The sequence below is a fragment of the Acipenser ruthenus genome, chromosome 5 (genome assembly GCF_902713425.1).
Source record: "Acipenser ruthenus chromosome 5, fAciRut3.2 maternal haplotype, whole genome shotgun sequence".
NCBI lineage: Eukaryota > Metazoa > Chordata > Actinopteri > Acipenseriformes > Acipenseridae > Acipenser > Acipenser ruthenus.
This window is the reverse complement of record NC_081193.1, coordinates 88,971,319-88,998,629: the sequence shown is the minus strand read 5'-3', so window position 1 is coordinate 88,998,629 and position 27,311 is coordinate 88,971,319. Positions and strand designations below refer to the sequence as shown.

Sequence of the window (27,311 nt, the reverse complement as noted above, 5' to 3'; positions counted from 1 at the left end):
AGTCTACCTGTAAGCATTTCACAGACTTGGTTCCAAAAGAGCAACAGCATGAAGTCATTACAAAACAAATGTCAAAATTGTCTGATGGTACCTCAGTTTACAGTATGTGTTGCCAATCAGGTGTATAATTGTGTGTTTGGTACAAGAATCAATGTCTACTTACATATATAATCATCAAATATAATAGCTTTCCTCCATACAAAGCTACCTAGACATTACAGGATTAATATTTGAGAGTACTCTGTGATGACATTAACAGTAAATACAAAAATTATGAAAGTTATGTTTATTAATCAAAGGGTTAAAGAGTGGTGAGTGTTGTGAACATGCCCCTCTAGATACTACATAAAAGCACAAAGCCTTATCTTGCTGTACCATGTAAGACCATTGCCACTCCTTTACTGTGTGTTGTAGAGTTTGCATACACACTTTACTGAAGAGCTGATCATGTGTGTTTCAGTGCGAGGGGAAGCGAGTCATGGTGTAACCCAACACCACTGGAATGCAGTGTGCACAGTGAGGTGGGGTGGGGCGGGGCTCAGCAGGTAGGAATGCAGGATCTAGCCAATGGAAAGATCCATGCCCTGTGTCCAGGAAGTGTCTCGACAGCCACCCTGTTTATAGGATGGCTCTTGTGTGAGGTATGGTAATTATGCTAATGAATGCAAACTGACAGAACGGAGCCCACTCTGGGACACAGGCTGACTGTCTCAGTTCAACACAGGAGTGTTCCCTAAACACATGAGGGAACAGCTCCATTAGTAGTACAGTGAGGACAGAAACGAGTGTCACTGCAGGGGAATAACCCCAGGAACACTCACGTCAATGCAGTCTCTGTTGCTTATTTTTCTTTAATGTGTGTAAATTATTGGTACCGGTAAGTTCAGATGTTTTATGTAACCATGAGATAACATGAAAAGTGAGATTTATGAGCAAAACTTCCTTAATGTTACACGAGAAAGATCCAAAATTTACATTCCAGTTTGTTTACATTCCCTAGGTGTCTTGCCCTTTAAAACCAACCTTTTTTCTTTCTCAGCACGTGGTACAGAGAGCTCTCTTCAAGCCCAGCCAGCAAAACATCAACTACAAAGATGTGCTTACTGCTTACAGGAAACACCAGCAGCTCCATAACAGCCATCCGCCATACAAACAAACCCTTTCAAAGGTTATTTGAATGTGTTTATTTCCTTGCCTGTTTCAAAAATAACAAATAGACTTCTGTATCTAATTCATGTTTAACATGCTTTTATAACATTTACAGCTGTACTTACAGATGCACCAGCATGCATGTCTCAGTGCCCTTTCACTGTAGATAAATATCTGCACTTGAATTTTACTGGAGTGCAGTGTTTTCACATGACATGGTCTGCTTCATGCGGGTCTACAGATGTACTCGTATTGATGTTTTCAAAGGCAATGCACTGGTTTGGCTCCGTTCTCAGGGAGAGTGGTATGAGACGATACTAAAATGATAGCGGTAACATGTCAGGATTTCAGATGACATTCCCATAGTATGCCAGTGTTTTGACTCACTACCCAGGATATGAGGATCACAGTGAAACACTTACAGTAATGATTATTTATGTGGTTCAGGGATATAGGCAGCTATAATTATCTATGGCACAGGTTTCAGCTCAAGTAACGCTTTACAATTTTTGCTCACTGAATGTACTGCAGTTCCAATAAAAAGCAGAATATTCTGATCAACACATTTTTTTTTCCCATTTTTTTCATATATAATGTTTGTCACAGCAGTTTGGGTCTGACAACCTGCTGGTTCAGAGCAGAATACCAAACAGTAGGCTTAACTCTTAAAGCTTCATTCCATGTCTTTGGATGCACAGAATTAAAAGACAGTATTTGGGAATCTCTTTGGGAACACTCGTATTCGCTTTCTATTCTGCAAAGTCATTATAAATAATCCAAAAGAGTCTGCACTGTAAATGTTTATCACGTTATCATTTACTTCCCATCTCAGCAGAATTATGTGTGCCATTTAAAATGTTTACAACATCAAAAACATTAACCTCAAGATAAAACTATAACTAACAATTGTTTTATTAAAGCCAGCATAAAAATGAATAAAAGGGACTCTCTATAACTTTCTGTCGCTTTGCACTTTCTGTAGAGACTGTAGAGAGTGTTTTCTTCCTTTCTGTCGCTTTGCACTTTCTGTAGAGACTGTAGAGAATGTTTTCTTCCTTTCTGTCGCTTTGCACTTTCTGTAGAGACTGTAGAGAGTGTTTTCTTCCTTTCTGTCGCTTTGCACTTTCTGTAGAGACTGTAGAGAGTGTTTTCTTCCTTTCTGTCGCTTTGCACTTTCTGTAGAGACTGTAGAGTGTTTTCTTTGTTTCTGTCGCTTTGCACTTTCTGTAGAGACTGTAGAGAGTGTTTTCTTCCTTTCTGTCGCTTTGCACTTTCTTTAGAGACTGTAGAGAGTGTTTTCTTCCTTTCTGTCGCTTTGCACTTTCTGTAGAGACTGTAGAGAGTGTTTTCTTCCTTTCTGTCGCTTTGCACTTTCTGTAGAGACTGTAGAGAGTGTTTTCTTCCTTTCTGTCGCTTTGCACTTTCTGTAGAGACTGTAGAGAGTGTTTTCTTCCTTTCTGTCGCTTTGCACTTTCTGTGGACTCTTGTGTTTTCTTCCTTTGTTTTTCTTTTGCAAGTATGAAATGCATCCAAAACAAATTCAACCAGCCGCTATTGCTGTTACTGAAACGCACCCGTAGTAATAAATAAAACAAAAACCGTCAAAGTATGAGGATTGTGATTAGCCTACTATTTATGTTTACCGGAGCTTTTATAGGCCCACTTCTAAAAAGTGCAGAAACACCATGCTGCACTGATACAAGTTCAAAACAGCAAAGCTCATGAGCCACACAGAGCGCTCTCCATAGGCAGAATCACAAGACGTCTGCTCTACCCACCCTAATAATAAACATCAGAGTGAAAATCCATTCAATCACACATGTGTACAGGGGGAAAGTGCGGACTTCATGGGGAGGTGAGGACATCTGCGGTTCACTTTGAGCTGCTAAACAAAAAATACATATTTATGAACAGTGGTTTAGAGATAATATATAATACTGTACAGTCAGAGCTTTCACACATTCCTGTTGGGAGATGCAGAGTTTAGGTAATACTTTATAGTGTAAGTCAAAATCATATTGAAATATGCTGCATTTATTTTGTATCCACAATGATCAACACGAGTTCCTCAAGTGCAAAAGAGCGTGCACTTATTTGAAAGTGGAACCATGTACTACAGTGATGTATGTACCTGTAATTGTGTCAGTATATGATATGCAAGTGGTCTGTATTTAAACATAGCCATTTCCTTGCACAACATTCAATGCTGATTTAGTCTTGTGTTTGTTTTATTTTAGTGTAATTGCACAATTATTTTGTGAAATGAGAATACAAAATTCAACTTTATAAAACGCAGGTTTAAGACTCAAAGGTGTTCCATGTTTATTGCAGAAAATATTCTGTCGATTGCTCCTTTGTGTAAATGGATCATCACATTCTGGTTTTATTTTACATCATAAAAATAGATACTATTCAGCTGAAGAATAAACTGTTAAGTTGACAACTGTTTTTTGAATGGGTTGAGATAAATGCAAGTCCTAGCCTGCTGATTGAGTACTGCATGGCTAAGAACAAAGGTGTGTGTTTGCATTTCTAAAATAAAGTTCTTTGACCAGATGATCATTTATTTAATGCAAAGATGGTAACTTTTTAAAACACAGTTAGGAAAAAAAAAACAGTTTTAGTTTTATATAAATATAAAAGAAAAAGCACATGTATGAAATTGCTGTGTTGAATGTTCTACAGGAAAGTTAAAACAAGCCTATTGTTTTATTGCACAAACCCCGCCCCCTCGCGTTTAGAGTTTTCAAGTTTAATACAGTAGGGTTTTTTAAAAGCCTAATGCGATTTGTACCTTTCAAACAAAAATATAAGTTATTTTGTTGAAAATAGGCCACACTAGTGTATTGCGTGCCACACACCACATTGCTTTAACAATTTCCCCTGTTGCTTGTGTATGTGTGTGCAATGCTAGTGACAGCAAGCATGGGGCTCCCGGCTTCAGTTACTGCTGACTGCAGGAGCGGCACTGCCCCGCCGGCCCCTGATGTGATGGCGAGGAAACCCCGTTGACAAGGCACTGCTTTTTCATGACGGTGAGTTTCCCTTTGAGTGTATTATAATTTTGTGATAAAAATTTCAAGGAAAAAAAACACACAACCTCCTTCCTCCCCTTCCTTCGGGGAGGGAAGAGAGTGAGAGAGAGAGGGAAACAAAATCTATCCGAGACAGAAAAAAAGGAGAGAGAGAAAAAGATATATATGAGTGAGAGGGAGAGTCAGAAGAGGGGGGAGCAAATTAAAAGTTGCCAAATGGAGATATTAGGTTTCAAGAGGGGTGAGACAGGAGTAAGGGCTTGCCTTCTTTTTTTAAACCGTCTTGATGTTATGCAAATTTAAATAAATATGTATGCTTGTCCATTTAGGACGGTGCAGAAACCTGAGGTTTCCAAATAAAAATAATGGGAAAGACCACGTTAGGTTTTTTCAGGGCCACATTAAAGACGAGCGAGAGATCGAAAAAGAAAGGCTTAGTTTCGGCGTTAAACCTAGTCACCGGAACGCCCAGGATTCATTTCATGTAGTCATTTATTTATTTTGAGAAAATAAATGGTCTTTCACGTAGTTTCAAACAAGGAAACAAAAGCAACCAAAGGTTTCGGCGGAAGACTGCCATCATCACCTCGGCGAAAGAGAAGGCGTGTGTGATCACAGGGCGACTTTCTTTGTGTGATCTGTCACTTGAGTCTATTTTTGGACATTAAAAATTGCTACACATTACATTTCTAAAAAAAACGAAGACAGGATGATAGGTTTCCGAGCTAGATTAGAAAGAGTTGAACTAAGGGGGAGAGACTCGAGAGCGATAGATAGTTTTTGCTGAATGCGAACCAAATTGAGTAACAACATAACAACAAAGATCTTTCAATGACACATTGATTAAACTGGGTTAAAATTGTTTTTTTCCACCACCCCTTTGATGAGGTTGCGAGAGGAAGGAAAAAATAGAAAAACAATATTTTATAATCTCCCTCTTTCCATTTGCTCTTTTCTCGGTCTGGTTAACGGTACTGTTTTTATTTTATTTTATTTTATTTATCTGTTAACCGATCTCTCTCGGGTGGTTCTGTTATCGAAAATTGTTTGACGATCAAAGTGAAAGATGTTAAAATGGCTGCAGACTGGTTGTTTTAGTGCTGTGCTTTTCTGTTTACTGTGCTGCTACAGATAATGAGTAAAACAGTACACGTCTCCGTTTTGTAATCACTAGCAAGTCCATTTCATGTTTGTTGTATTTGGGATCATTCATATAGAGTACTGTTTCTTATAATATATATTTTGATTTGTTAAATAAAACGTTTAAACTTAAATATATGTTGGGAGTTTTATTTAAAAACGGGTTCAACAAAGAAACAATCATTGTTCCGAAAGATAACAATTTATACATTTTTTTTAATTATTTTTTTCTGTGCATGGTAACTATTTTATGTGCTGTTTTTGATTCAATACTACGCATTGTTTATTTTATGATACCATCTTTAAAGCGATCGTGTGGTTTGGATTTCATCACGCTTTATTTTAGCTTGGTTTAGTCGTGTGTGTATGTGTGTTTATATATATATATATATATATATATATATATATATATATATATATATATATATATGATAAATGCGTTTCAAAACGCCTTTGTGACTGGCACTGTGCCAGGGTCTGTGGCGCAGTTCTTAACAGCCGCCGCCATTTTAAAACCGAAAAAAACTATTGCAGTTGTAGTCTTCCATAACGTTAATCTTATGTTTTGAATATATACAGTGCATTTTGTGAAACGGTTACAGTGAATTTCGTGTAGTTGTAAAATGTGAACTAGCGAGTTCATTAGCCCAAGAAAACTTACCACACATGATGACTAGTTTGTGTACCTAAGGGTACAGTATATAATTTATATTTACAAGCACAAACTGGATTGCAGTGTAGGCCTATGTACATAGATATACAATACAAAACAAAACACAAATTGTTATAGGCCCATGTAGGGGAGAGGATTAAAAAAACACTTGGGAACAATTTAATTGACAATGCAGCCCATTTAAGAATGAATAATAATAGCAGTTCATTTTCTTAAGGAGCTCTTACTCAGTTTACTGTTTTTGTAAATCAAAGTTTCATGGGCTTCTGTTTTTGAAGGTCCAGTAATGCACATTACTTTTGCCATGTATCAGTATTACTAATGTATTCTTAATTAGCCTAAACTTGGTGTCCAGCACCTACAAACAGCATGTAATATATTCTGCTACTAAAATGTTACTGAGTACTGAACAAATGCGGTCAAACCTACAGTCCTGAATCTTCAGTTTCATCAAAGGTCACATATGCATTACCCATTTATCAGAAGCCTTTTTAATGCTTCTCTAATGCTGATCCAAGTTTTATGGATTGATGCCTGTGTTTCTCAAATAAGAGCTCTCTGTTTGCATCCATCAAACTATTGTATTTTATGATCTTCAGAATGAGATTGTTGGGGCAGCTTGTCCACCTGTTTTATCCTTTAGATGAAGCTTTTTCAGTGCTACAGTACTGCAGTGGGAAGGCTGATTCATGCTTAAGTGTTGTTTATTTAGTAGACTTATTTGTTTATTTAGCATACACCTTTATCCAAGGCGACTTACAGAGACTAGGGTGTGTGAACTATGCATCAGCTGCAGAGTCACTTACAATTACGTCTCACCCAAAAGATGGAGCACATGGTTAAGTGACTTGCTCAGGGTCACACAATGAGTCAGTGGCTGAGGTGGGATTTGAACCGGGGACCTCCTGGTTATAGCCCTTTTCTTTAACCACTGGACCACACAGCCTACAAGGAAATGATTGTGACTACAAGGAAATGATTGTGCGGTGTGGCCAGCTAGAGTTTAGGTCTGGCGAACAGTTTCCTTTTGGACGCTCGACCAGAAAGACTGGCAAGCGCCTTTACTGTCTGTCGCGGGACAGAAGAATGAACCAGTCTCTTGCATGCTGTCCTAGCATAGTGCTACTGTACCACGTGCAGTGTGTCCGGGGTAACCCAATGCTGTCATCATCCCAGGTAACCCACTGCTCTCATCAGAGAAATTATTATTATTATTCGTTTATTTAGCAGATGCCTTTATCTAAGGCGACTTACAGAGACTAGGGTGTGTGAACTATGCATCAGCTGCAGAGTCACTTACAACAACATCTCATCCAAAAGACAGAGCACAAGGAGGTTAAGTGACTTGCTCAGGTTCACACAATGAGTCAGTGGCTGAGGTGTTATTTGAACCTGGGACCTCCTGGTTACAAGCCCATTTCTTTAACCACTGGACCACACAGCCTCCCATTAGCAGCACATGTGACATTAAACAGCAGCTCTTGTTATTTCCTTGTCACTAGTATATGCAGGAGGGTAAATGACCCAAAACTCTTCTGTTCTGTTTTTCTGTTCTGTAAATAGTGTGTGAGTTTGAAGTGTCATATCCCGGCTTCACGCATGCTCACATCTGTGTTAAACTGCATTATAAACCAGTGGTTGGCAAACGTGCATCCTGATTGGCTAAAACAGTTAATAATCTTTGGTATACGTCTGGAGACCTCTTCACCACCAAACATATCGGGTCAATTGCAACGAACTGAAAGCAGCGTACTAACCTCGTATTAATCCCGTGGTTAGTACGCAGCTTCACTAAACTAGTACGCAAGTTAATACCAATTGCAACGAACGGCAGCTCAAGATAGACCCCAGCTGCATACTGAAAATGATCTCAATTGCAATGAACCCAAAATAACTGCTGCTGCCCTCTAGAGGATACCAAGTACGAGACTAAGTTAGTCTAACCCTTTCTATAGACTAAGTGGGCCAAATCTGAAAAATCCCAAAATGTAACTGAACAATTCATAATCACAAATCCCTACCATGTACCTATATCTTACACATGAAAGACATATTTACTTGCATATTATTTTTTTATGTAAGGGATGTCATTGCTGTCATGGCAATATATTCGTGTAGCGTTGGAATGAGTTTCATGACATTATAGCAGTACGGAAAACGATCAAATCGCTTCCACAGCGGAAAAATAAGCCAGTGGCAAAATATTACAATTACGGTTGAAAGGATTTATTACAAATATCGTGAAATAATTGAGAATATATTTAAAGCAGTACAGTATGTATTACCCACATGGAACGGAATTGCAATATTTAATATATGAGTAATACATTTCGAAGTTATATATAACAGGCTATATGTATACTTGTGTCAAAGTATGCTTTTTGTAGCCAATGCTACGTATTAGTAGGCTGTAGCATGCATGGGGTTGGGGTCAGGACTGGCGGATCGGCGCTGTAGCTGCTGTGCTGGAGGTGCCAGGTTCAATTTCTGACTGTGCAATACATTTAATTTCTTTTTTTATTTTAAATATTATATTCAATGTTTTAGACTACATACAACACCAAACAAGTTTGTCGGTGTTGGGGGGAGGGGGGAGGGGGGGGGGTGTGTGTGTCTTATTTTGATTTAAAAAAAAAAAAAAAAATGCAAGGGGCAATTCAGCATATGTATTTATTGTGCGTAAATATACCCTTTCACGTTTAAAACTTAAGCATGAATAAATCAAAATAAATTAAATAATTAAGATGTTTAGGTTTCGTAAAAAAAAAACAAAAAAAAACGCTCTTTTAAAATATAATTTGTACCAGTCGCTCAGATCTTGAGCTCCAGCCCTCTTCAGTTCCTGTTTGGAAGCACACCAAAACAAACCCTAATCCTTACTACTGTACTAATGCTGAGGATCAGCTAGTGCCCGACTTTGTTCCGCTTCTTTTTTCTTTGCAATTGGTATTTAGTACGCAGTTGCGGATGATCCCGATAGTCACATACTCGCTGGTACGCAGCTCCGTACTAACTCTGCAAGTTTGTTGCAATTGACCCATCGTTACAAAGTGCACACATGTTTTCATTAAGTGTAATCACAATACACAGAGGGCATTACCAGAGGCTATGGACCGGTTTGACCAATAAGCCCATCCAGGTTTCAGGGAGTACTTTGTGTACCTCATCTGGAAGGATGCCGAAGCAATGCGGACAGCACAGGATTGGACCTGCGAGAGCAGCCCTGTGGCTTCAAGGGGCTAATAGGTAAAGAGTGTGAGATTTAAAAACAGTCACAAATGAAAGGTTGAATTTACAGTGCCGAATTTTTGATGTTTTAACATTTAAAAGTTATAAAATAAGCAGTGTAATCAAGTATAGAACAAAAGGGGTACATGTTATTATACATAATGGGTATTCTACTGTATGTGTTTGTTGCAATATAGTACTGAAATATAAATATATTTAAATTGTGCCGGTGTTCCAGACAAACAAATACTGTGGCATGACCCAACAGATCAAATATTCAAATGAACAAATGTTGGTACTACTAATATGTAACAAGCTGCTTAAATAGGGCTAGTGTTATTACATGTACATGGAAGGACATTTCACAAGTCACTTTTATTGTATATATTCCAGTAAAATAAAGTTTATTGAACTAAGTGCTAAATAACTTAACATAATGGCTACTGTAGTACAACTAACTAAATAGTGTCATTGTGTTGTACTGAAGAATACCTAGAAATAGGCATATCTATATTAGGGTTAGTGCTGTGCAGTGTTGAGTCTAGTTCTCTTTCCAACACTACTAGAGCACTCTGAAGTGTTGAATGGAGTTCTCTTTCCTATACTACTAGAGCGCTCTGCATTGTTGAATGGAGTTCTCTTTCCTATACTACTAGAGCGCTCTGCAGTGTTCAGTGGAGTTCTCTTTCCTATACTACTAGAGCACTCTGCAGTGTTCAGTGGAGTTCTCTTTCCTATACTACTAGAGCACTCTGCAGTGTTCAGTGGAGTTCTCTTTCCTATACTACTAGAGCACTCTGCAGTGTTCAGTGGAGTTCTCTTTCCTATACTACTAGAGCACTCTGCAGTGTTCAGTGGAGTTCTCTTTCCTATACTACTAGAGCGCTCTGCAGTGTTCAGTGGAGTTCTCTTTCCTATACTACTAGAGCGCTCTGCAGTGTTCAGTGGAGTTCTCTTTCCTATACTACTAGAGCACTCTGCAGTGTTCAGTGGAGTTCTCTTTCCTATACTACTAGAGCACTCTGCGGTGTTGTGGCAGGATGGCTTGCAGTGGTGAGGTGTGGTGATGTTCAGCTGATTTTATTAAATCAATAAACCAAAATATTTAAACAAAACACAACAAAACAAAACAAAAGGGCATGTTGGCCAAACAAATAGAAATAAACAAATAAGCAGATACTTAGCAGTTGTTTCTCTTATTCGCCTCGCTCTCTCCACTCCCCGTACTCTCCTCTGTACACTCCTCCCCACAGCACGGACAGCTGCAGGTTCTTATACTCTGGCCGAGGGGTTAACTAGCTGTTAATTATCTTATTACCCCTCGGCCACAGTCTGCACGCGTTTAGTAAGGATGTGTGACTGTCAGCTAGTTAAATAATCAGTAGCTGATCAGCCACGCATCCTCACGAGGTTTTTAAAATATACAAACAATAAGAAATATGCAGCGCTGTTATCCACGCCGCAAACAATAATGTAAATAAATATATAGGGGCGGGACACTCCGCCACAGGTGTTCAGTTGAGTTCTCTTTCCTATACTACTAGAGCGCTCTGCGGTGTTGAGTCTAGTTCTCTTTCCAACACTACTAGAGCACTCTGCAGTGTTGAGTGGAGTTCTCTTTCCTATATTACTAGAGCGCTCTGCATTGTTGAGTGGAGTTCTCTTTCCTATACTACTAGAGCACTCTGCAGTGTTGAGTGGAGTTCTCTTTCCTATACTACTAGAGCACTCTGCAGTGATTAGTGGAGTTCTCTTTCCTATACTACTAGAGTGCTCTGCAGTGTTGAGTCTAGTTCTCTTTCCAACACTACTAGAGCACTCTGCAGTGATTAGTGGAGTTCTCTTTCCTATACTACTAGAGTGCTCTGCGGTGTTCAGTGGAGTTCTCTTTCCTATACTACTAGAGCACTCTGAGGTGTTGAATGGAGTTTTTTTTTCCTATACTACTAGAGCATTTTGCAGTGTTTGGAAATGGGGACAGATGAAGGGCTGGGTTTGGAAATGGGGACAAGTGAAGGGCTGGGCTCTTGGAAATGGGGACAGGTGAAGGGTTGGGCTCTTCGAAATTGGGACAGGTGAAGGGTTGAGCTCATGGAAATGGGGACAGGTGAAGGGTTGGGCTCTTGGAAATGGGGACAGGTGAAGGGTTGGGCTTGGTTGACATCATAAAACCCCCTCCTTCCCACCTGTGTGGAGAGTAAAATATATCTTATGTAAAGTATGAAACCAAAAATACTCTGGATTGCAGAATTGAATTTGGACCCTGGAGTCCAGTCTATATTCCACACTAGATGGTGGTGATGGGAACTAACAATCTATAGAATCTGATTTATAGTCCACCCTAAAATCAAGACAGTAATTGTAACAGCTTTTACAAATTACTTTAATGCTACAAATAAAACAACAGTGATGAAGATATGCATTCAATATTAAGAATTATAACTAATATTAACTTATGGATGGGTTCAAAGCTGAAAAATCGAATGTTTTTGTATTGAATGCAGCAATGTGATATGTGTGTTGTCTCCCTGGACAGTTTCATCAGTTTAAACTCTTTTCTTCACACAGGAACTTAAAGGTGTTAAATGAATGTCTTCAAGTGCCACGCCCTAACTCAGTAAGTGGTGCTTTTTGTTCAATTGTAAAAGCATTCTTTCTTTTGGTTATTGTAAGTTTAAGGGTTCCCTCCTGATAAGTCACATTATTAGTTTTATCTTCCTGGTGTGGGAGAGTTGTGTGATGTGTTCTTGTGGAGTTTGCATCATGTGATGTGTTTTAAGCAGTGTTCTCATGGAGTGTGTGCATCATGTGATGTGTTTTAAGCAGTGTTCTCATGGAGTGTGTGCATCATGTGATGTGTTTTAAGCAGTGTTCTCATGGAGTGTGTGCATCATGTGATGTGTTTTAAGCAGTGTTCTCATGGAGTGTGTGCGTCATGTGATGTGTTTTAAGCAGTGTTCTCATGGAGTGTGTGCATCATGTGATGTGTTTTAAGCAGTGTTCTCATGGAGTGTGTGCATCATGTGATGTGTTTTAAGCAGTGTTCTCATGGAGTGTGTGCATCATGTGATGTGTTTTAAGCAGTGTTCTCATGGAGTGTGTGCATCATGTGATGTGTTTTAAGCAGTGTTCTCATGGAGTGTGTGCATCATGTGATGTGTTTTAAGCAGTGTTCTCATGGAGTGTGTGCGTCATGTGATGTGTTTTAAGCAGTGTTCTCATGGAGTGTGTGCATCATGTGATGTGTTTTAAGCAGTGTTCTCATGGAGTGTGTGCGTCATGTGATGTGTTTTAAGCAGTGTTCTCATGGAGTGTGTGCGTCATGTGATGTGTTTTAAGCAGTGTTCTCATGGAGTGTGTGCATCATGTGATGTGTTTTAAGCAGTGTTCTCATGGAGTGTGTGCATCATGTGATGTGTTTTAAGCAGTGTTCTCATGGAGTGTGTGCATCATGTGATGTGTTTTAAGCAGTGTTCTCATGGAGTGTGTGCATCATGTGATGTGTTTTAAGCAGTGTTCTTGTGTTCTCATGCTTTCAGTTGTCATGGATGATGACGATGACCGTCGTCTTCTAGATATAATAGGGTAAGTGAAACCCTAATGAAGTATACACCAGTAATATACAGCAGTGCTTTTCATAACAGTGTCATTATGCTATATTATCCACACTTGTACAGAGTTTTACCGAACTCAGTTAGAGACTTTGAAAGTATTGGCCTATGAGCATTATTATTATTATTATTATTATTATTATTATTATTATTATTATTATTATGTGTTTATTTAGCAGACGCCTTTATCCAAGGCGACTTACAGAGACCACGTGATGCAGATAGACGGTTATATAGAGTGCTGTTTGGTGCAAGTTTATGTAAAATATGCTTTTAAAATGCTGTTGGAATTTGCAGGTCTGTGTTTTACTGTGGACTTTCAGCTTCATGTCTTTTACACAGGGATGTGCAGGCATTAAATGATTATCTCCATGTCTTTTACACAGGGATGTGCAGACATTAAATGATTATCTCCATGTCTTTTACACAGGGATGTGCAGACATTAAATGATTATCTCCATGTCTTTTACACAGGGATGTGCAGGCATTAAATGATTATCTTCATGTCTTTTACACAGGGATGTGCAGGCATTAAATTATTATCTTCATGTCTTTTACACAGGGATGTGCAGGCATTAAATGATTATCTTCATGTCTTTTACACAGGGATGTGCAGGCATTAAATTATTATCTTCATGTCTTTTACACAGGGATGTGCAGGCATTAAATGATTATCTTCATGGCTCAAGCAGTAAATCAGTAAGTGCTTCTTCTTTGCATTTGTCCAGAATGAATGTGCTGTACTGTGTGTAAGCCACACTGAGTGATCTGGAATGAATGTGCTGTACTGTGTGTAAGCCACACTGAGTGATCTAGAATGAATGTGCTGTACTGTGTGTAAGCCACACTGAGTGATCTAGAATGAATGTGCTGTACTGTGTGTAAGCCACACTGAGTGATCTAGAATGAATGTGCTGTACTGTGTGTAAGCCACACTGGGTGATGTAGAATGAATGTGCTGTACTGTGTGTAAGCCACACTGGGTGATGTAGAATGAATGAAACACTGTCTTTCCAGATTGATGAAGATGACCTGGCCAACGCTGCCTTTGGTTCAGCCAGCTCCCTGTTTGCCACTTCCACTGTGAGTACAGAGGAGCCTGCTTCACTTCTCTATGTTGTGTTGTAGTTTTACCTGTATTGCTAATTTTATATAGCTCTTAATATAATGTTTCATAATACACAACCATGTATAGTGGTACCACTTTACTCCCTACAAATTAATTACAAATGTACTGAATTCATGGTACTAACCTTCAGAAGTGTTTAAATTGTTCACAAATGGTGAGGTAGAGTGGCTGCAGGCACCATACACTTGTATTTTGTGTGTTCTATCCAATCAACACTAGAAATAACACTCTCTGTATAAGTATGTTATATATATGCATAATTGGGGCCCCTTGTTACAAATGTTGCAGGGGAGTGGGATGTAGTCATATGACAAGTGTTGGCACAAAAGTTTTCTATACACTGGATGTTCCAGTTAGATATTGACTGGATTATTTATATATATAATATATATATATATATATATATATATATATATATATATACAGTGCCTTGCAAAAGTATTCAGACCCCTGACCAATTCTCTCATATTACTGAATTACAAATGGTACATTGAAATTTCGTTCTGTTTGATATTTTATTTTAAAACACTAAAACTCAGAATCAATTATTGTACCAAATATTAATGTGTGGGGGTTGAATACTTATGCAAGCAAGATATTTCAGTTTTTTATTTTTCTTAAAAATATTTCCCAACATAAAACCAATGTCACCTTACAATAATTGATTTTGAGTTTCAGTGTTTTAAAATAAAATATCAAACAGAACGAAATTTCAATGTACCATTTGTAATTCAGTAATATGAGAGAATTGGTCAGGGATCTGAATACTTTTCGAAGAGGCGGAGGGGTAGCGCTATACATAAGAAATAGTCTTGAAGCCCAGGTGTTAAATCAAGACAAATAAAACAATGCAGAATCAATATGGGTCAGAATAATGGATAAAAATTCAAAGGGCATAATAATTGGAGCATGCTATAGACCGCCAAATTCAGACGCTGAGCAAAATAATCTTTTATACAATGACATTCGAAAGGAGAAGCCATACTAATGGGGGAGTTCAACTTCCCCCGTATGAAATGGGAGAACCCGGTGGGGAGCATGACGGATGAAATTGAAATGGTGGAAATGACAAATGACTGCTTCCTAATGCAATTTGTCAAGGAACCGACTAGAGGGGAGGCATGCCTTGATTTAGTCTTTTCAAATATCGAAGACAGAATAACTAAAACAGAGGTCAATGAGCCATTGGCAAACTCAGACCACAACATGGTCTCATTTGAAGTATTTTTTAAAACCCCAAAAGTAATGATTAAAACTAAGGTTTCCAATTTTAGAAAAGCAAACTATGAAGGTATGAAACAGAGACTAACAGAGGTAGATTGGAGTAAAATAGAGAAAACATCCACAGAAAAAGGATGGCTGTTTTTTTTAAAAATGTAGTACTAGAGGCGCAAAACAATTACATCCCAAAAGTAGACAAATCTAAATCTAAAACAAAATGGCCAAAATGGTTTAATAGATCAATTAAAAAAAATATTCAGCGAAAAAAGGCACTTTACAGAGCGTTTAAAAGGGACCAAAAACAAACTACACAGAAAGAGTACTTGGAACTGCAAACACAAGTCAAAAAGGAAGTTAGAAAGGCCAAGAGAGAGAGAGAAATCAATATTGCTAAGGGGGCTAAAACCAATTCCAAAATGTTTTTCCAATATTATAACAGCAAGAGAACATTCAAAGAAGAGGTTAAATGTGTAAGAGACACAAATGGCAAAATCATAGATGAAGAAAAAAAAATAGCAAATATATTAAATGATTACTTTTCACAGGTTTTTACAAAGGAGGACACGGACAACATGCCCCACATGTCAACCTGTTCCTAACCAATTTTAAATAACTTTAGCATAACAGAGGCAGAAGTATTAAAGGGACTAGAAGCTCTTAAAATAAACAAATCCCCTGGGCAGGATGAGATCCTCCCAATAGTACTCAAAGAAATGAAAGAAGTTATTTACAAACCGCTAACCAAGATCATGCAACAGTCTCTTGACACAGGGGTTGTACCGACAGACTGGAAAATAGCAAACGTAATACCGATCCACAAAAAGGGAGACAAAACCGAACCAGGTAACTACAGACCAATAAACCTGACTTCTATTATATGTAAACTTATGGAAGCTATAATAAGATCAAAAATGGAAAATTACCTATATGGTAACAATATCCTGGGAGACAGTCAGCATGGTTTTAGGAAAGGGAGATCGTGTCTAACTAACCTACTTGACTTTTTTGAGGATGCAACATTGAAAATGTATAATTGCAAAGCATACGACATGGTTTATTTAGATTTCCAGAAAGCTTTTGACAAAGTCCCGCATAAAAGATTAATTTTCAAACTGAAAGCAGTAGGGACTCAAGGAAATGCATGCACATGGATTAGAGAGTGGTTAACATGTAGAAAACAGAAAATACTGATTAGAGGAGAAACCTCAAAATGGAGCGAGGTAACCAGTGGTGTACCACAGGGATCAGTATTAGGTCCTCTGCTATTCCTAATCTACATTAATGATTTAGATTCTGGTATAGTAAGCAAACTCGTTAAATTTGCAGATGACACAAAAATAGGAGGAGTGGCAAACACTGTTGCAGCAGCAAAGGTCATTCAAAATGATCTAGACAGCATTCATAACTGGGCAGACACATGGCAAATTAAATTTAATAGAGAAAAGTGTAAAGTATTGCATGCAGGCAATAAAAATGTGCATTATAAATATCATATGGGAGATACTGAAATTGAAGAAGGGAACTGTGAAAAAGACCTAGGAGTTTATGTTGAAATGTCTTCATCTAGACAATGTGGGGAAGCTATAAAAAAGGCCAACAAGATGCTTGGATATATTGTGAGAAGTGTTGAATTTAAATCAAGGGAAGTAATGTTAAAACTTTACAATGCATTAGTAAGACCTCACCTAGAATATTGTGTTCAGTTCTGGTCACCTCGTTACAAAAAGGATATTGCTGCTCTAGAAAGAGTGCAAAGAAGAGCAATCAGAATTATCCCGGGTTTAAAAGGCATGTCGTATGCAGACAGGCTAAAAGAATTGAATCTATTCAGTCTTGAACAAAGAAGACTACGCGGTGATCTGATTCAAACATTCAAAATCCTAAAAGGTATAGACAATGTTGACCCAGGGGACTTCTTTGACCTGAAAAAAGAAACAAGGACCAGGGGTCACAAATGGAGATTAGATAAAGGAGCATTCAGAACAGAAATTAGGAGGCACTTTTTTACACAGAGAATTGTGAGGGTCTGGAACCAACTCCCCAGTAATGTTGTTGAAGCTGAAACCCTGGGATCCTTCAAGAAGCTGCTTGATGAGATTCTGGGATCAGTAAGCTACTAACAACCAAACAAGCAAGATGGGCTGAATGGCCTCATCTCGTTTGTAAACTTTCTTATGTTCTTTTGCAAGGTACTGTATATATATACAGTATACATACATACATACATACATACACACACACACACAGTGCACCCTCGCTATAATACGGGTCTCGGGGGACACACAATAGGGACACGGGACACATAACACACATCACAAATACAAAATAAAATAACTCCCTCTCGATAATGCACATAATATATATATATATATGTTGTTACAGATTGCCGGCCCGCCGATCCTGAAGGATGTGAGTATCCACCTGGGGGGACCTGCGGGGGCGGGGCTGCAGCTCTCCAGCAGCCTGCAGTTCCTGGAGGACGAGCTGGGGGGCGCCTCTCCCCCTGTGGGGGGTGAGCTGGGAGAGGAGCAGCCCTTCGACATCCTGCAGAAATCCCTCCAGGAGGCCAACATCACAGAGCAGACGCTGGCTCAGGAGGCCTTCCTGGAGTCGTCCTCCCTTGGCCCGGGTCAGCCCTTCCCTCAGCAGCTGGGGCTGTCGCACCTCCCTCTCCTGCAGCAGCCTACGGGGGCGCACTTCCCTAACATGCAGCCCCATGGCTTCATCCAGCAAGTCCACCCCCAGCACCTGCACAACGGACACCCAGCCGGCCACATCCAGCTGCTGGGCTCCTTCAACTCCCAGCCTCCCGGTATGGGCAGCGGGCTGCTGGTCCAGAGGCAGCCCAGCAGCAGCAGTGCCGGCTGTGTTCCCATGTTCAGCAGCTCCGTGGGCGCACAGCTGGCCATGCCCTTCAAAGACTGTGGGCTCCAGACTCCCCTGCCGCTGCAGAACATCATCATACAGAGGGGTCCCTCTCAGTCTCTGGGGGGGAATGCTGCCATGGCTCCAAACCAGAGCCAGAAAGGGCCCATTAGCATTCAGCCCAAGCCTCTGCAGGTGGGCCATCAGACTGTGTACAGTGTGAATTGCATGGGGAGCCAGTCCCAGCAGCAGCAGCAGCAGCAGCAGCAGCAGGGCAGCCCCTACGTCTCAGACAGCTCTCCCCAAGCAGGCCAGCAGCAGCAGCAGATGACAGTCGACATCACCAGCCAGCAAGGGCTGAGGACAGCCATGCATGGGCACCAGGGGATCAACCACTCGAACAGCAGCATTGTGATCCACTCTCCCATGGGAGGGCAGCACCAGCAGCTCCAGCAACAGCAGCAGCAGCCCCACTTACCTCAGAACCAGTTTCTGCTCCCTACTTCCCTCTCCGTCACCCCTGGCTCCATGGGACAAAGCATCCAGGCTGTCAACGGTCAGATCCTGCACACCCAACAGGGCCAGCTACTGTCTAACAATGCCAACCCAGCCTTCAGCAACCGGACTTCCGCTAACCCCTCCTACTCTGGCTCCATCCTGGCCAATCACAATGCATCTGTGCAGCTGGTTTCCGGGCAGAGCTTTGCAGCTCCTGGAGGGCAGCTCTTAGTTAATCAGCAGCTACAGCAGGTCTCTCCCACTGTGCTGCATCTCTCGGCCTCCCAGGGGAACATGCCCACAGCCCGGGCAGGGTTCCCCATGAGTGGGCAGCCGGGATCCATGATGGTCCAAGGCGTTCAGATCCAGAACAGGTTTGCTGTCATGAACTCGACTGGCTCCATGCATCCTGGCTACGGAGCTCAGAGCCAGCCGGGGGTTCAAGGAGGCACTACCCAGCAAGCCCTGCAGCAGCAGATACAGGTCAGGCAGCAGGTACCCGTCAGCATGGGTCACCGCTTCCTCATCCCTGTGTCCCAAGCATCCAGCACCAGCGCTCTGCACGTGGGGAATCAAGTGGCACAGCAGCAGCACTTTGAAACACCGCAGTTTGGGCAGAATCAGGTACAGCTTCCCACTACATGTGCAGTGCTGAGTGTTACTCATATGTGTTTTTTATTTTATTTATGAAAGCGGCATATATACGACTTGATTCACACTAATCGGACTGTCGTGAAACTAGCCTTGAGCAGCAATCAGAAGAGTTTGATCATTCATCCCTACTTCAGTTTTACAAAACTAATTAGTAGAGGCTTTTGAACAGGTCTGTAGGGTTAAGTTCATTCCAGCTCCAGTGGTCTAATGGGTTATTCACCCTCTTATCTCAATTCATTATTTCATGTGGGGCTGGAGTGAGTGACACAGATCATTGTCATGCACACAACACCTGGCACCCTTTCCACCATCATACATGGTTTGTGTCTCATCAACCACAGAAGGAGGAAACACTGTCCTCCCCAGAATTCGGTCCACTTGAGCTGGAATGACCCAAGAGATAGCCAGGGTTTTTAAATCTCTTACCTCTTGTTAGCATTATCAGCAGCATGATCACATTATCACTTCTGGTGATGCAGTACCTCCAGTACCTCTCTCTATCCCACTTGATTTAATAGCTGTTGTTTTATCTGAACTAACTTTGCAGGTTCAGAAGGAAGCAATGATTCAGACATCAGCGGGATGTGTTTCAAAGCTGCAGGATGGCTCAAGACAACCTCAGTTGGCCAACCCCCTCAGTAACAAAGGCAAGACTGCATTTCAAGGGCTTATAATGGAATATCCTGTCCTTCATTAATTATGCCTTTTTGTTTTTAATCCATTTCATTAACAGTCTATGAAATTAATATTTCTATTTTATTAATAGCTGGCAAGGCCGTGGGCGGATCATCATCAAACTTGGAGAACATACTGCACCTGCAGAACAGAATGTCCGGACAGAGTCCCCTTGAACAGAACACACAGGTACCAGGGTTCAAATGCTTAGAGAACATACTGCACCTGCAGAACAGAATGTCCGGACAGAGTCCCCTTGAACAGAACACACAGGTACCAGGGTTCAAATGCTTAGAGAACATACTGCACCTGCAGAACAGAATGTCCGGACAGACTCCACTTGAACAGAACACACAGGTACCAGGGTTCAAATGCTTAGAGAACATACTGCATCTGCAGAACAGAGTGTCTGGACAGACTCCACTTGAACAGAACACACAGGTACCAGGGTTCAAATGCTTAGAGAACATACTGCACCTGCAGAACAGAATGTCCGGACAGAGTCCCCTTGAACAGAACACACAGGTACCAGGGTTCAAATGCTTAGAGAACATACTGCACCTGCAGAACAGAGTCTCTGGACAGACTCCACTTGAACAGAACACACAGGTACCAGGGTTCAAATGCTTAGAGAACATACTGCACCTGCAGAACAGAATGTCCGGACAGAGTCCCCTTGAACAGAACACACAGGTACCAGGGTTCAAATGCTTAGAGAACATACTGCACCTGCAGAACAGAATGTCCGGACAGAGTCCCCTTGAACAGAACACACAGGTACCAGGGTTCAAATGCTTAGAGAACATACTGCACCTGCAGAACAGAATGTCCGGACAGAGTCCCCTTGAACAGAACACACAGGTACCAGGGTTCAAATGCTTAGAGAACATACTGCACCTGCAGAACAGAGAGTCTGGACAGACTCCACTTGAACAGAACACACAGGTACCAGGGTTCAAATGCTTAGAGAACATACTGCACCTGCAGAACAGAGAGTCTGGACAGACTCCACTTGAACAGAACACACAGGTACCAGGGTTCAAATGCTTAGAGAACATACTGCACCTGCAGAACAGAGTCTCTGGACAGACTCCACTTGAACAAAACACACAGGTACCAGGGTTCAAATGCTTAGAGAACATACTGCACCTGCTTAATAGTGTCTGGACAGAGTCCCTTGAACAGAACACACAGGTACCAGGGTTCCGATGCCTTGGGCAATAGAATGAGGAACTTTTTTTACCCGATGTTTGTGTGAATGAGGAAACATGTCTGGTATGTTTGCACAGTCTCAGACCTGTTCCTTTTAAAAGCCTGAATGCTGCCAGTGTCATCGTGCTGGGCTGTGTGTTCAATGCCAGTGACATCGTGCTAGGCTGTGTGTTCAATGCCAGTGTTGTCGTGCTGGATTGTGTGTTCAATGCCAGTGACATCGTGCTAGGCTGTGTGTTCAATGCCAGTATCATCGTGCTAGGCTGTGTGCTCAATGCCAGTGTTGTCGTGCTGGATTGTGTGTTCAATGCCAGTGTCGTCATGCTGGGCTGCGTGTTCAACAACTGCAAGATCTGAGTTTGAATTTATCTTCTGTGTTGTTCAACATGTGTGTCTTTGTCTCACTCTCAGGTTGGTACACAGAAGAGGCCAGCATCTCAGCAGCTAACAAAAGGAAGCTTGTGAGTAAACTCTGCTGATTCATTCATGTATTTACTGTCTCATCTGTAGCTGACAAAGCCTGTATAACAGTTTCCCTTAGTAAAAGCATAGCAGAGTGAAATAAAGCATAGTGTAAGCATAGAGGTGTGGTAAAGCATATTAAAACAAACATGGTAAATACATAGGAAACTGAGAAAAAACATGTGAAAGCGGCTATATTATTGAGCTTCATGTCGTCTTGCAGCATCCTACAGCAGCTGCACAAGGACCAGACCTGCGTCCACGCAGCCGACCGCTCCCCCTTCACTTGTGTGGACGAGGCGATACACAGACTGCTGCCTTACCACGTCTTTCAGGGATCGCTGCCCTCCCAAGAAGAGTTTACAAAAGGTCTGTGCTGACCAGTCCTTGCACAGTGGGGTCTGTGCTGACCAGTCCTTGCACAGTGGGGTCTGTGCTGACCAGTGCTTGCACAGTGAGGTCTGTGTTGACCAGTGCTTGCACAGTGGGGTCTGTGCTGACCAGTGCTTGCACAGTGGGGTCTGTGCTGACCAGTGCTTGCACAGTGGGGTCTGTGCTGACCAGTGCTTGCACAGTGAGGTCTGTGCTGACCAGTGCTTGCACAGTGGGGTCTGTGCTGACCAGTGCTTGCACAGTGGGGTCTGTGCTGACCAGTGCTTGCACAGTTGTGTCTGTACTGACCAGTGCTTGCACAGTGGGGTCTGTGCTGACCAGTGCTTGCACAGTGAGGTCTGTGCTGACCAGTGCTTGCACAGTGGGGTCTGTGCTGACCAGTGCTTGCACAGTGGGGTCTGTGCTGACCAGCGCTTGCACAGTGGGGTCTGTGCTGACCAGCGCTTGCACAGTGGGGTCTGCTGACCAGTGCTTGCACAGTGGGGTCTGTGCTGACCAGCGCTTGCACAGTTGTGTCTGTGCTGACCAGCGCTTGCACAGTGGGGTCTGTGCTGACCAGTGCTTGCACAGTGGGGTCTGTGCTGACCAGTGCTTGCACAGTGGGAGCAGCACAGTGTTTAGTAGTGCTTCACTTATTTCCTTTGTTCCTTCCTCCAGTGGATGATGAGTTTGAGGCCGTGTCCACGCAGGTGCTGAAGAGAACACAAGCCATGCTGAACAAGTACAGACGCTTACTATTGGAGGAGTCCAAGGTGATTCTGTCTTCTCTCTTTCATCTGGACATCGTTAGCAGAGCATTTCACCATTACCTGGGAGCCACATATTTCATTATTTTATTTTAAAGAAAAATGTGCTGGGTGTATTTGCTATCAACCATTTTTTAAAATGTTAAGGTTGAATATATTATTATAGTGACCCATTAGTTGACTCCATTAGGTCATCTTGTCTTGTAATTTAGTGGCTTAGCTTGTAGACACAGGACTGAAGTTCGTTTAAGCAGCACAGCAGTTCTGTGCATGGAAGCATGCTTGTGAAGTGCTGTGAGCAGCACTGTGGGGTTTATCAGTCTGGAAATGTAACGCCCATCCCATTCCTTTCTGTTTCTCTGTAGCGGCTCAACCCCTCCTCAGAAATGGTGATGATTGACAGGGCGTTCAATCAGGAGGAGAGAGCCACTCTGACTCGGGGGAAGCGGCTGTCTCTCATGGACCCAGGTGAGACACAGGATCGGGAGACAGGCGTGTTCTAGCCTTCTCTTGCTTATTCTGGATATCATCCTGGGTGGAATAGTGGGTTACACACTGCTTTGGTTTTGTTAATTTAGTAGTCGCCAATTCATTTTTACCCTGTTTTTCTCTCAATTTAAATGCCCAATTGTATTTAGGCTCAGCCCACCGCTACCACCCCTGCGCTGTCCTCCTGAAGCGTGTGCCGCCAGCCGACCGTTTCTTTTCACTGTGCAGGCCCGCCATGCAGCCAGCCCAGAACTACAGCGTCGGAGGACAACGCAGCTCTGGGCAGCTTACAGGCAGGCCCACAGGCATCTACAGGGGTCGCTGGTGCGCTGTGAGCAAAGGACATCCTGGCCAACCTAAACCCCCCCCCCCCTGCGAGTTTTACCGGATGCGCCACTCAGGAGCCCCTGTTTTGTTCTAGTTTTAAACACAACACCCCTGCTCTTTTTTTTTTTTTTTTTTTTTTTTTATAAAAGAGATTCAGGTACAAAAGTACATGTGTCCGGGTGAGATACACGGATAGAAGAGGCTTTGTTGCCTTTCAACACCACCTATATAAAACTGGTGGAGTTGGACTTTCTATAGGGTTATATATCTTCCTATTGAATTTGGCCTTGACTTAACCAATAACTTTGTGGCTTCCATCAGATACCCAGGTCAACACTCCTGCTAAATTTGTACATCCAGTTATGTCTTGTGGTAGATCTTCATAATATACAGGAGCAAAAAATACCTACAAATGCATGCACACGAATGCACTTCGGCGCAACTGCTATTCGTTTACATTGCCCTGCTTTACAGGGCTTGTTTGAATGCAAAGCTTTGAAGTCATTTCTGATCTTCATCATTTCAGACGGCTTCCTGGAGGACTTTTGTTGCTTGGCCAAGCCTGCAGAGCAAAGCGCTGGTGTGGAGCCGGCGCCCCCTGACCTTGTTGTCTCCTCCCCGAGCTGCGCATCTCCGAGCCGGGCCAGGCTCCCGGGACTGAGGGACGAGCCCAGGGGATCCAGCCCAGCTCCACGCAGCTCGTTACAGTGCGAAGCAGCAGGCAGCCCTGAGCAGATGAGAAAGGACTCACAGACTGCCAAGCCCAGTGTGACTCTGCCCAAGGGCCCCGGAGGGGAAGCCCCTCCCCAGAAGGAGGTTTCTCTAAACCAGCACCTGGAGACGGCAATCAAGAGCATCCTGGACCTGAAGAAAAGCCAGAGACCCCCACTGAGCAGTAACAAGAGTAATAATAACAATAATAATAATAATAATAATAATAACAGCAGCAGCACTGTCACGCCCCCCGCACCGCCAGCACCCCCCCCACCTGTCAGCACAGCACAGCCCAGTGCCACGCCCGCTGAGCCACCATTAGGGCGGCGCTCCGACAAACCCCTCGCTCCTCAGGCTGGCCAGGGTGCAGCAGACACAGACTCGGCTCTCGAAGCAGCTGTAAACAGCATCTTAGAATGTTAGAGGGGCCATTCCTTCCACCCCACTGCTACCCGCCCAGTGCAGGAGTACAGGGGCTCTGGAGAATGGAGAGAACACAGCGTTTCAATGCACTTCACCACAAAGGGACTTCCTGTCGCATGACGGGAGAAGGGAAGAGGTGTTTCTTTATTAGTGAAGAAACATTTTTCTTGACTTTTGAGGTAAATATCTTGCCTAAAGGAATGTGTATCATGTCTCTATCATACTGTGATACGGAAAAACATGACTATATGGAGATATCACATTTGCAAATACGTACATATATAAGCATATGTATCTGTGGTAAAGTGTATTGAAACTGCCCTGCCTGACCCAAGCAAGCCATGTATTATGTTCATATTGTCTGAGCTGTGAAGGGGTTCAGCCTGGGACACTAAACATGTCTGAGAAGGGCAGGAAAGAACACAGTTATTTTGACCAAGTATACAAAACAGGAGCACTTTTTTATTTGAAGAATAGTATTTTTGTTCATGAATGTTTTTTTTGTATCTTAAAGGTATGTGAAACTCTTGTGATACAGACTGGCCCACCCACCCCACACGCATTACTGACTGAACAAGATCTACATTCATACCTTGTGTCAAACTCCCAAGTCTTTATGTCGAAGTGTTACATGCACACATTTCCATTGAGAGGTAGATTAGGGACACTTTAGAGCTAATGCATTTTGGCTTTTGCAAGAAAGGTGCAAATTGGCATGAGGAACTGCCAGCTGATCTTCATTTTTAAAAACATTTTTATAATGGATTTGTTTAAGCAGAATCCATACTTGGATCCATACTTGAAATAGCAGCACTTTTTCTGAGGATTGACATGGAGTTAGGAATTGATATTTTCAGTGTGATGACATGTTCATTTATCATTCCACAGTCTCAGAATGAGACCTGAACTCTAAGAGCTGGTCAGGCACTTTTATAAGCAACCACACTATTAATTGGCTTATTCCTGGAGCTTGGAGGTAAATCCAAGGTGAGGACTGAACAGGAAGACGAGTTATTTGCTCACTCGGGGATGCTGTCTGCACAAGTGTTTCCCACTGCATTGAAATGTGAGATTCAGCACAGGATCATATCAGCGTGGCTGGTTGGCTGAGGGGAGAGCATCCCCCTGTGGGTCTTTGTGGATCATCAGTCTCTGTCGATGCCCAGAAATGCCCTGTATTTCTTTTTTTATAGTGGAAGGATATTAATATATTTATAGTGGGGTTTTTTTACTTCACACTTTAGTGAAGATGTGCCAATTTTTCTTTTTAATGGTTGTTTGACTTATTTATTAGATACCATAAAGGGGGTGCATACGGTGTTTATGTACAGTGATGCAATCCATGCTCCATTTATTATGGGCTCGAAGTCCACACTACACCAGCTTCCCTCACTTCAAGACTAGAGATTCAAGTCTCTTCTTTTTAGGGTTTAACTTTCTGATATATTTTGCTGCTTGTTGTTGTAAAAAAATGACTTGTGTGGCCTTAACAGACTGACTTCACATGAGGGGAATGTATTGCTTCACATGTGATAACATTCTGAGACTGACTTCACATGAGGAGAATGTATTGCTTTATGTGATAACATTCTTTGCTCTAGTTTTGGTCTCACTTGAAACTTGATTTGTATTCAGTTTTTTGTATAAAAAAGAAAGGAAAAAAAATGTTTTTTTTATAATTCCAAAAGAAATGGCAGTTCTTTTTTGTTATGTTGGATATAAACGTTGCAATGAGTCGTAAATATTTTGTTCATTCTTGGGTTATACATTGTTTCATTGGATGTTCACACAAAAAAAAGACAAAAAAAAGTTGAAATTAATTTTCAAATACAGCCAAAGACTTGAAGAGACTCCTGTGTTCTCTTTATTGTATATAAAATATGTGTGTGTCTGTGTGTATATATATATATATATATATATATATATATATATAGATATAGATATAGATATAGATATATATATATAGTGTATCTATCTGTGTTGGTGTCTGGGTGTGTGTATATATGTGCATGTGTGTCTGGGTGTATGTGTGTATATATATTTGTTGGTGTCTGGGGGGGGGGGGGGGGTATATCTGTATTGGTGTCTGGGTGTGTGTTTGTTGGTGTAGGTGTTTAATTTTGGACCATATCTTCTCAAGTGCATAACAACATGACAAAAACTCCCTGGTGAGGACAAACAAAAGTCTGTTTTTGGGATTCAATTTAAGATACGTAATGGTGCTTACAAATCCAGTCTATAAGAATTGTTGCTGTGTGTGTGCCTATCTATGTGTGTCTCTGTGTGTAGGAGTGAGGGAGCAGTTCTTTAATGCCACTGCAGTGAAAGATGACTTTAATTAAACAACATTCTAGAAATGATTCACTTGCAGGTCACCATGATGTGAATTCGGAGAACCTGACAAATTGCTGGTAAAGAGCATCTATCTGTAGAAGCTTAATGGGGATGGGTTATTCTGATTATTCTGAGAGCTGGAGCAGATCATTCAGAGCTGGAGCAGATCATTCAGAGCTGGAGCAGATCATTCAGAGCTGGAGCAGATCATTCAGAGAGCTGGAACAGTTCATTCAGAGCTGGAGCAGATCATTCAGAGCTGGAGCAGATCATTCAGAGAGCTGGAGCAGACCATTCAGAGCTGGAGCAGATCATTCAGAGAGCTGGAGCAGC

The 27,311-nt window shown here is 41.8% G+C and overlaps 1 protein-coding gene across 3 annotated transcripts; it reads left to right on the top strand.

Annotated features, from left to right (window-relative positions):
* The first annotated feature begins 570 nt into the window (after positions 1–570).
* LOC117403009 (BRD4-interacting chromatin-remodeling complex-associated protein-like) lies at positions 571–26,490 on the top strand. 3 transcript variants are annotated; one of them, XM_034004819.3, is made up of 14 exons: positions 571–1,168; positions 4,064–4,184; positions 11,794–11,842; positions 12,765–12,810; positions 13,487–13,535; positions 13,854–13,919; positions 17,569–19,173; positions 19,751–19,850; positions 19,970–20,067; positions 21,502–21,551; positions 21,776–21,921; positions 22,603–22,697; positions 23,057–23,159; positions 24,034–26,490. In XM_034004819.3, the coding sequence occupies exons 4-14, from the start codon at positions 12,770–12,772 to the stop codon at positions 24,642–24,644; spliced, it is 2,964 nt and encodes a 987-aa protein (XP_033860710.3). In that variant the 5' UTR covers positions 571–1,168; positions 4,064–4,184; positions 11,794–11,842; positions 12,765–12,769; the 3' UTR covers positions 24,645–26,490. The 3 variants fall into 3 exon arrangements, with proteins under 3 accessions (XP_033860710.3, XP_058880721.1, XP_033860712.3); XM_034004821.3 differs by lacking the exons at positions 571–1,168; positions 4,064–4,184 and adding an exon at positions 4,191–4,436; XM_059024738.1 differs by lacking the exons at positions 571–1,168; positions 13,854–13,919 and having other exon boundaries at positions 3,940–4,184.
* The last annotated feature ends 821 nt before the right edge of the window (positions 26,491–27,311 follow it).